Genomic DNA, 10,000 nt, shown 5'->3' on the forward strand with positions numbered 1-10,000 from the left:
AAGTCTTTACATATTTTATGTTGAGGAGTTGAAGGATTTGTTTTTCAAGATTTTTTTTGTTAGACTTGATAATGTGCACGTATTAGTTAGTTAGCTAGCTAGCTACTGTTAGCTTGCTAACTGAGAAAGGCAGTCACACACACTTCATATGCAACGACGGGGTGATAGGTGCAGCACAATGCACACAATACTAAATGCTTTACCAAGCTAGCTATCTGGCCGCTGTAGCTAGTAGCATTATAATTCAATCCCAATGGATTAGTTTCCATGCAGCAGCTGCCTGTAGCTGACGAACAAGAGTCTTTAATAAAGCTTTTTGTGTAACTTACCCAAGATAGACCACAACCTGTTGTTTCCAAAGGGAGCAAATAAATCATTGTGGGCAGAACGAGCAAGGAGGTGGGCAGAGCCAAGTACGAGGCAGCGAGATTCTATTGGTTTGTTGGAGCATGTATTTGCATATTTTGACTAAGGAACGCCTGTTCTGTGAAGTGCGCCTTGCGTTTTGTTTTTTCCTAGCTAGTTCAACAGCTAGCTAGCGAATTATGCTAACAAATTAGCTAACATTAGCCTGCTAGCTAAACTTGTATCTAGGGGCTGTATGCGATTATGGATAATAAATTAAATAATGTATTTCTTGCTAGCTAGTTATCTAGCTGTGGCCATCAAATCAGGTGTAGCGAAATGTTTGTGTTTCTAGCTCTAACAGTGCAGTAATATCTAACAAGTAATATCTAAGAATTTCACAACAAATACCCAATACACACAAATCTAAGTAAAGGACTGGAATTAAGAGTATATAAATATATGGAGGAGCAATGTCAGAGCGGCATAGACTGAGATACAGTAGAATAGGATAGAATATACATATTAGGTAAGTAATGCAAAATATGTCAACATTATTTAGCTAGTAACGAGGGCTTTCCATAACAAAAGCAACAACATCGCAGCTAGCTAGTTAGCTAGCTAACATTGATTACTAAACCATAAAGCAACACACACAGACATGCCGTGCAGCGCTACTGCCACCTTCTGGTTTGGAGTATTTTAACACGGCTGAGTGGCTGATGTCTTAAAGGTATTGCTCTGTGAACACTAAAGAGATGAACTGCAGACACACTGTTTAGAGGTGCTAAGAACCTTCGGCAGGCAAACCTTTGGACTATCCTACCGGTATGTCTGAGCTATATGAAGGTCAGATTCAGATGAGGTATGAGTCTGTTGACATTTACTTAGCCAAGGCAATTGTCAGATTCAATAAAGTTTCATTCAATTTTGAGGAGTGCCTTTTACAAAACCATTTATCGGATTATTTTCAAATCAAATTGACAGAATTGACTTTCTTAGTCTGATATACTCTCCATCTTCTTCTTTCTTTGTCTCCATCCCTGCCTTCTTCGCCCTCCCTTACCCCAACTCTCTCCCCCTTCCTCTCAAAATCTCTTTCTTTCTCTTTCTCTCTCTCCTATTCTCTTCCTTCTCCTCCCACACCCCAGCAGTAGAAAGAGGAATGTACCTGTGATAGGACTGACAGTTAACCTGTATTGTCCTTCGTCTTTCTCTCTGTGTAGGAGTAGGACTCGTGTCCAGCAGGGTGTTCTAGGATTGACAGTTAACCTGTATTGTCCTTCGTCTTTCTCTCTGTGTAGGAGTAGGACTCGTGTCCAGCAGGGTGTTCTAGGATTGACAGTTAACCTGTATTGTCCTTCGTCTTTCTCTCTGTGTAGGAGTAGGACTCGTGTCCAGCAGGGTGTTCTAGGACTGACAGTTAACCTGTATTGTCCTTCGTCTTTCTCTCTGTGTAGGAGTAGGACTCGTGTCCAGCAGGGTGTTCTAGGATTGACAGTTAACCTGTATTGTCCTTCGTCTTTCTCTCTGTGTAGGAGTAGGACTCGTGTCCAGCAGGGTGTTCTAGGATTGACAGTTAACCTGTATTGTCCTTCGTCTTTCTCTCTGTGTAGGAGTAGGACTCGTGTCCAGCAGGGTGTTCTAGGACTGACAGTTAACCTGTATTGTCCTTCGTCTTTCTCTCTGTGTAGGAGTAGGACTCGTGTCCAGCAGGGTGTTCTAGGATTGACAGTTAACCTGTATTGTCCTTCGTCTTTCTCTCTGTGTAGGAGTAGGACTCGTGTCCAGCAGGGTGTTCTAGGACTGACAGTTAACCTGTATTGTCCTTCGTCTTTCTCTCTGTGTAGGAGTAGGACTCGTGTACAGCAGGGTGTTCTAGGATTGACAGTTAACCTGTATTGTCCTTTGTCTTTCTCTCTGTGTAGGAGTAGGACTCGTGTCCAGCAGGGTGTTCTAGGATTGACAGTTAACCTGTATTGTCCTTCGTCTTTCTCTCTGTGTAGGAGTAGGACTCGTGTCCAGCAGGGTGTTCTAGGATTGACAGTTAACCTGTATTGTCCTTCGTCTTTCTCTCTGTGTAGGAGTAGGACTCGTGTCCAGCAGGGTGTTCTAGGATTGACAGTTAACCTGTATTGTCCTTCGTCTTTCTCTCTGTGTAGGAGTAGGACTCGTGTACAGCAGGGTGTTCTAGGATTGACAGTTAACCTGTATTGTCCTTTGTCTTTCTCTCTGTGTAGGAGTAGGACTCGTGTCCAGCAGGGTGTTCTAGGACTGACAGTTAACCTGTATTGTCCTTCGTCTTTCTCTCTGTGTAGGAGTAGGACTCGTGTCCAGCAGGGTGTTCTAGGACTGACAGTTAACCTGTATTGTCCTTCGTCTTTCTCTCTGTGTAGGAGTAGGACTCGTGTCCAGCAGGGTGTTCTAGGACTGACAGTTAACCTGTATTGTCCTTCGTCTTTCTCTCTGTGTAGGAGTAGGACTCGTGTACAGCAGGGTGTTCTAGGATTGACAGTTAACCTGTATTGTCCTTCGTCTTTCTCTCTGTGTAGGAGTAGGACTCGTGTCCAGCAGGGTAAGGGGGTTCTGAGGGGTAGTAGCAGTTTCACCAAGGCAGCCCGTCAGAAGTGGCAAACACTGGAGAGGAGGATCCTGGACATCGTCATGCAGAGGATGACCATCACCAACGTAGAGGCCGACATGGACCGACTCATCAAGGTACTGTATGAGGTCACTTCCTCTGTCCTCTAGGGACACTTCCTCGTCCTGCTAACACTACTTTTAATTCACTATGAGGCAGTTACACCCTGCAGTTTATAAGTAAAGTGTTACAGACTTAATTTTTTACTGTCTGTAGTGGTTGTCATAGTGACCAGTTAAAATAGTCAAACAAATGCATTCTTCTTCAACCCTTCCTTGAATTAATCACCATACTGATATAGCTAACGTGGGTTTTCTTTCTCCTGTGTGTGTGTGTGTGTGTGTGTGTGTGTGTGTGTGTGTGTGTGTGTGTGTGTGAGACAGAAGCGTGAGGAGCTGTCCTTGCAGCAGGAGGCACTGTTGCGTAAGAGGGAGGTGCTAATGGCGGAGGGGGAGGGGCCTGACACAGAGGACCGCCTTGTCCAGGAAATGAACGAGGACATTGAGGTTCTGAACGCAAACATTGACTATATCAACGACAGCCTATCAGACTGCCAAGCTACCTTCATACAGATAGAGGAAACCAAGGTAAGAACACACACACACACACACACACACACACACACACACACACACACACACACACACACACACACACACACAGGACACAGCCATCTTGTAGTAGTATATGTCTTAGTGCTGGATATTTCCTGCAGGAGGAGCTGGACTCAGTGGACACCTCAGTGGTCATCAGCTCCTGCTCTCTGGCCGAGGCCCGGCACCTGCTGGACCACTTCCTCAAGGCCTCCATTGACAAGGTAATGAACACAAGAGTAGCTGATAGTTCAGTGTCTGTTTTAGTTGATGTATATCTCCCTCTGCTGGTCTTTCCAAGGACTGCAGGACAGTTGGAATAAGATGTGTGTGTGTGTGTGTGTGTGTGTGTGTGTGTGTGTGTGTGTGTGTGTGTGTGTGTGTGTGTGTGTGTGTGTGTGTGTGTGTGTGTGTGTGTGTGTAGGGGTTACAGGTGGCTCAGAAGGAGTCTCAGATCCGTCTGTTGGAGGGTCAGCTGAGACAGACAGATGTGATTGGCTCTGCCCACAATCACATCATCCTGGATGCGCTGAGAGAGAAGGCTGAGTGTATCCCTGAGCTGCAGGCACTCATCCACAACGTACAGCAGGGTGAGGACACACACTCACTCACTCACTCACTCACTCTCACACTCACTCACTCACTCACTCACTCACTCACTCACTCACTCACTCTCACACTCACTCACTCACTCTCACACTCACTCACTCACTCACTCACTCTCACACTCACTCACTGTTGGTGTTTCTATGTGTGTTCACAGAGAATGGTTATGTCAGCACTGATGAGGAGCCGTCAGAATTTACCCAGGCCTCGGATGGCAGGTGAGACTATATGATCCCCTTCTGACCCTCACACGGTGACAACACACACTCATCATTACACTGACCCTCACACGGTGACAACACACACTCATCATTACACTGACCCTCACACGGTGACAACACACACTCATCATCACACTCATCATCACACTGACCCTCACACAGTGACCCTCACACGGTGACAACACACACTCATCATTACACTGACCCTCACACTGTGACAACACACACTCATCATTACACTGACCCTCACACGGTGACAACACACACTCATCATTACACTGACCCTCACACGGTGGCAACACACACTCATCATTACACTGACCCTCACACGGTAACAACACACACTCATCATCACACTGACCCTCACACGGTGACAACACACACTCATCATTACACTGACCCTCACACGGTGACAACACACACTCATCATCACACTGACCCTCACACGGTGACAACACACAGTCATCATCACACTGACCCTCACACGGTGACAACACACAGTCATCATCACACTGACCCTCACACAGTGACAACACACAGTCATCATCACACTGACCCTCACACGGTGACAACACACTGACCCTCACACGGTGACAACACACACTCATCATCACACTGACCCTCACACGGTGACAACACATCATCATACATCTCTCTGCAGTGTGTGTTTATGTCTCTTTGTCTTCTCTCTCTGCAGTGTGTGTTTATGTCTCCTTGTCTTCTCTCTGCAGTGTGTGTTTATGTCTCCTTGTCTTCTCTCTGCAGTGTGTGTTTATGTCTCTTTGTCTTCTCTCTCTGCAGTGTGTGTTTACGTCGCTCTGTCTTCTCTCTCTGCAGTGTGTGTTTATGTCTCCTTGTCTTCTCTCTCTGCAGTGTGTGTTTATGCCTCTTTGTCTTCTCTCTCTGCAGTGTGTGTTTATGTCTCTTTGTCTTCTCTCTCTGCAGTGTGTGTTTATATCTCTGTCTTCTCTCTCTGCAGTGTGTGTTTATGTCTCTTTGTCTTCTCTCTCTGCAGTGTGTGTTTATATCTCTGTCTTCTCTCTCTGCAGTGTGTGTTTATGTCTCTGTCTTCTCTCTCTGCAGTGTGTGTTTATGTCTCTGTCTTCTCTCTCTGCAGTGTGTGTTTATGTCTCTCTGTCTTCTCTCTCTGCAGTGTGTGTTTATGTCTCTTTGTCTTCTCTCTCTGCAGTGTATGTTTATGTCTCTTTGTCTTCTCTCTCTGCAGTGTATGTTTATGTCTCTTTGTCTTCTCTCTCTGCAGTGTGTGTTTATGCCTCTTTGTCTTCTCTCTCTGCAGTGTGTGTTTATGTCTCCTTGTCTTCTCTCTCTGCAGTGTGTGTTTATGTCTCTGTCTTCTCTCTCTGCAGTGTGTGTTTATGTCTCTGTCTTCTCTCTCTGCAGTGTGTGTTTATGTCTCTTTGTCTTCTCTCTCTGCAGTGTGTGTTTATGTCTCTGTCTTCTCTCTCTGCAGTGTGTGTTTATGTCTCCTTGTCTTCTCTCTCTGCAGTATGTGTTTGTCTCTTTGTCTTCTCTCTCTGCAGTGTGTGTTTATGTCTCTGTCTTCTCTCTCTGCAGTGTGTGTTTATGTCTCCTTGTCTTCTCTCTCTGCAGTGTGTGTTTGTCTCCTTGTCTTCTCTCTGCAGTGTGTGTTTATATCTCTGTGTCTTCTCTCTCTGCAGTGTGTGTTTATATCTCTGTGTCTTCTCTCTGCAGTGTGTGTTTATGTCTCTGTCTTCTCTCTCTGCAGTGTGTGTTTATGTCTCCTTGTCTTCTCTCTCTGCAGTGTGTGTTTATGTCTCCTTGTCTTCTCTCTCTGCAGTGTGTGTTTATGTCTCTGTCTTCTCTCTCTGCAGTGTGTGTTTATGTCTCTTTGTCTTCTCTCTCTGCAGTGTGTGTTTATGTCTCCTTGTCTTCTCTCTCTGCAGTGTGTGTCAGATGAAGTCTTCAGCCAGTCAGGATGACTTCAAGATGAAGGTCCAGGTATGTCAACATGTGGCAGCAGGATTTCAGGCGGAGGTTAACCTCTAGCAACGAGCAATCCCGTATCCGGGAGCGTAATCATAGCCTCAAGTGCATTACCATAACGCAACTTTTCCTATTCATGAAAATCGCAAATGAAATGAAATATATTCAAACACAAGCTTAGCCTTTTGTTAACAACACTGTCATCTCAGATTTTCAAAATATGCGTTACAGCCAACGCTAGACAAGCATTTGTGTAAGTTTAGCATGGCATAATGCTATGCTAGCTCTGCTGGCAGCAGGCAACATTTTCACGAAAATACGAAAAGCAACCAAATTAAATAATTTACCTTTGAAGAACTTCGGATGCTTTCACTCAGGAGACTCCCAGTTAGATAGCAAATGTTCCTTTTTTCCCAAAATATTTTTGTAGGCGAAATAGCTCCCGTTTGTTCCATCATGCTTGGCTGAGAAATCGACCGGAAAATGCAGTCACTACAACGCCAAACTTTTTTCAAAATTAACTCCATAGTATCGACACAGAAGCACGGCAAAAGTTGTTTAGGATCCATCCTCAAGGTGTTTTTAACATATGTATTCGATAATATATCCGTGGAGGCAGTTGGTTTCTCATAAGAAACTATTGGAAAAATGGCTCAGTATGTTACGCAACGTTTTCTGCGGGAGACAACATGTGACCACATGCTATATATGGTCCCTTACAGCCATTCTCCAATGGAAATGCCTAAAAAGACGTCACAATGCTGTAGACACCTTGGGGAAAACGTAAGCTCATTCGTAGCTCCTTCACAGCCATATAAGGAGTCATTGGCATGAGGCGGTTTTAAAAAATGCGGCACTTTCTGATTGGATTTTTATCTGGGTTTTTTCTGTAACATCAGTTCTGTGGCACTCACAGACAATATCTTTGCAGTTTTGGAAACGTCAGAGTGTTTTCTTTCCAAAGCTGTCAATCATATGCATAGTCGAGCATCTTTTAGTGACAAAATATCTTGTTTAAAACTGGAACGTTTTTATCCAAAAATTAAAAGAGCGCCCCGTATATCCAACTGGTTAAATCAGCTTTTCTTCTTGAGTTTATTTCACTGGTTTAGAACATAACCGGCTCGTATGACATGTTTGTTATGTGGAACCCTCTCTCGATACAGGTAAAACATCTGAGTACTTTCTGTTGACTAAACAGAGTAGAGGTTGTTGAAAGCCGATATGTGTAGTTCCATTAGATACCTGTAGAAAGCAGCCTCTACACGTGAGACATAGGGTGATAGTTCCATTAGATACCTGTAGAAAGCAGCCTCTACACGTGTGACATAGGTTGATAGTTCCATTAGATACCTGTAGATGGCAGCCTCTACACGTGAGACATAGGGGGATAGTTCCATTAGATACCTGTAGATGGCAGCCTCTACACGTGAGACATAGGGGGATAGTTCCATTAGATACCTGTAGAAAGCAGCCTCTACACGTGAGACATAGGGGGATAGTTCCATTAGATACCTGTAGATGGCAGCCTCTACACGTGAGACATAGGGGGATAGTTCTATTAGATACCTGTAGATGGCAGCCTCTACACGTGAGACATAGGTGGATAGTTCCATTAGATACCAGTAGAAAGCAGCCTCGACACGTGAGACATAGGGGGATAGTTCCATTAGATACCAGTAGAAAGCAGCCTCGACACGTGAGACATAGGGGTATAGTTCCATTAGATACCTGTAGATGGCAGCGTCTACACGTGAGACATGGGGGGATAGTTCCATTAGATACCAGTAGAAAGCAGCCTCGACACGTGAGACATAGGTGGATAGTTCCATTAGATACCAGTAGAAAGCAGCCTCTACACGTGAGACATAGGTGGATAGTTCCATTAGATACCAGTAGAAAGCAGCCTCTACAAGTGAGACATAGGGGGATAGTTCCATTAGATACCTGTAGATGGCAGCCTCTACACGTGAGACATAGGGTGATAGTTCCATTAGATACCTGTAGATGGCAGCCTCTACACGTGAGACATAGGGGGATAGTTCCATTAGATACCTGTAGAAAGCAGCCTCTAAACGTGAGACATAAGGGGGATAGTTCCATTAGATACCTGTAGAAAGCAGCCTCTACACGTGAGACATAGGGGGATAGTTCCATTAGATACCTGTAGAAAGCAGCCTCTACACGTGAGACATAGGGGGATAGTTCCATTAGATACCTGTAGAAAGCAGCCTCTACACGTGAGACATAGGGGGATAGTTCCATTAGATACCAGTAGAAAGTAGCCTCTACACGTGAGACATAGGGGGATAGTTCCATTAGATACCTGTAGAAAGCAGCCTCTACACGTGAGACATAGGGGGATAGTTCCATTAGATACCTGTAGAAAGCAGCCTCTACACGTGAGACATAGGGGGATAGTTCCATTAGATACCTGTAGAAAGCAGCCTCTACACGTGAGACATAGGTGGATAGTTCCATTAGATACCTGTAGATGGCAGCCTCTACACGTGAGACATAGGGTGATAGTTCCATTAGATACCTGTAGATGGCAGCCTCTACACGTGAGACATAGGGGGATAGTTCCATTAGATACCTGTAGAAAGCAGCCTCTACACGTGAGACATAGGGGGATAGTTCCATTAGATACCTGTAGATGGCAGCCTCTACACGTGAGACATAGGGGGATAGTTCCATTAGATACCTGTAGATGGCAGCCTCTACACGTGAGACATAGGGGGATAGTTCCATTAGATACCTGTAGATGGCAGCCTCTACACGTGAGACATAGGTGGATAGTTCCATTAGATACCTGTAGATGGCAGCCTCTACACATGAGACATAGGGTGATAGTTCCGTTAGATACCTGTAGAAAGCAGCCTCTACACGTGAGACATAGGGGGATAGTTCCATTAGATACCTGTAGAAAGCAGCCTCTACACGTGAGACATAGGGGGATAGTTCCATTAGATACCTGTAGATGGCAGCCTCTACACGTGAGACATAGGGGGATAGTTCCATTAGATACCTGTAGATGGCAGCCTCTACACGTGAGACATAGGGGGATAGTTCCATTAGATACCTGTAGATGGCAGCCTCTACACGTGAGACATAGGGGGATAGTTCCATTAGATACCTGTAGATGGCAGCCTCGACACGTGAGACATAGGTGGATAGTTCCATTAGATACCTTTAGATGGCAGCTTCTACACAAATCAAATCAAATGTTATTGGTCACATACACGTTGTTAGCAGATGTTAGTGTGAGTGTAGCGTAATGCTTGTGCTTCTAGTTCCAACAGTGCAGCAATATCTAACAAGCAATCTAACAACAACTACCTAATACACACAAATATAACAAGTAATCTAACAATTCTACAACTAGCTAATACACACAAATATAACAAGTAATCTAGCAATTCCTCAACAACTACCTAATACACACAATTTTAAAGGGATGGAGTAAGAATATGTACATGTAAATATATGGATGAGCGATATAGGCAAGATGCAGTAGATGGTATAAAATACAGTATATACATTTGAGATGAGTAATGTAAGATATGTAAACATTATTAAAGGGGCATTACTTAAAGTGTCTAGTGATCCATTTATTAAAGTGGCCAATG

At 44.4% G+C, this 10,000-nt stretch overlaps 1 protein-coding gene across 1 annotated transcript in view; it reads left to right on the forward strand.

The window, feature by feature from the left end:
* The window catches only part of LOC139371420 (kinesin-like protein KIF21B), a 159,124-nt gene that overhangs the window by 120,127 nt on the left and 28,997 nt on the right, over positions 1-10,000 (forward strand). Inside the window, exons 18-23 of the mRNA XM_071111820.1 lie at positions 2,901-3,063; positions 3,370-3,573; positions 3,702-3,803; positions 4,004-4,169; positions 4,343-4,403; positions 6,332-6,386. Of these exons, the coding sequence (XP_070967921.1) occupies positions 2,901-3,063; positions 3,370-3,573; positions 3,702-3,803; positions 4,004-4,169; positions 4,343-4,403; positions 6,332-6,386 (751 nt within the window). The remainder of the gene's footprint in view (positions 1-2,900; positions 3,064-3,369; positions 3,574-3,701; positions 3,804-4,003; positions 4,170-4,342; positions 4,404-6,331; positions 6,387-10,000) is intronic.

The sequence above is a fragment of the Oncorhynchus clarkii genome, chromosome 17 (assembly GCF_045791955.1).
Source record: "Oncorhynchus clarkii lewisi isolate Uvic-CL-2024 chromosome 17, UVic_Ocla_1.0, whole genome shotgun sequence".
In the NCBI taxonomy this organism is placed as follows: domain Eukaryota; kingdom Metazoa; phylum Chordata; class Actinopteri; order Salmoniformes; family Salmonidae; genus Oncorhynchus; species Oncorhynchus clarkii.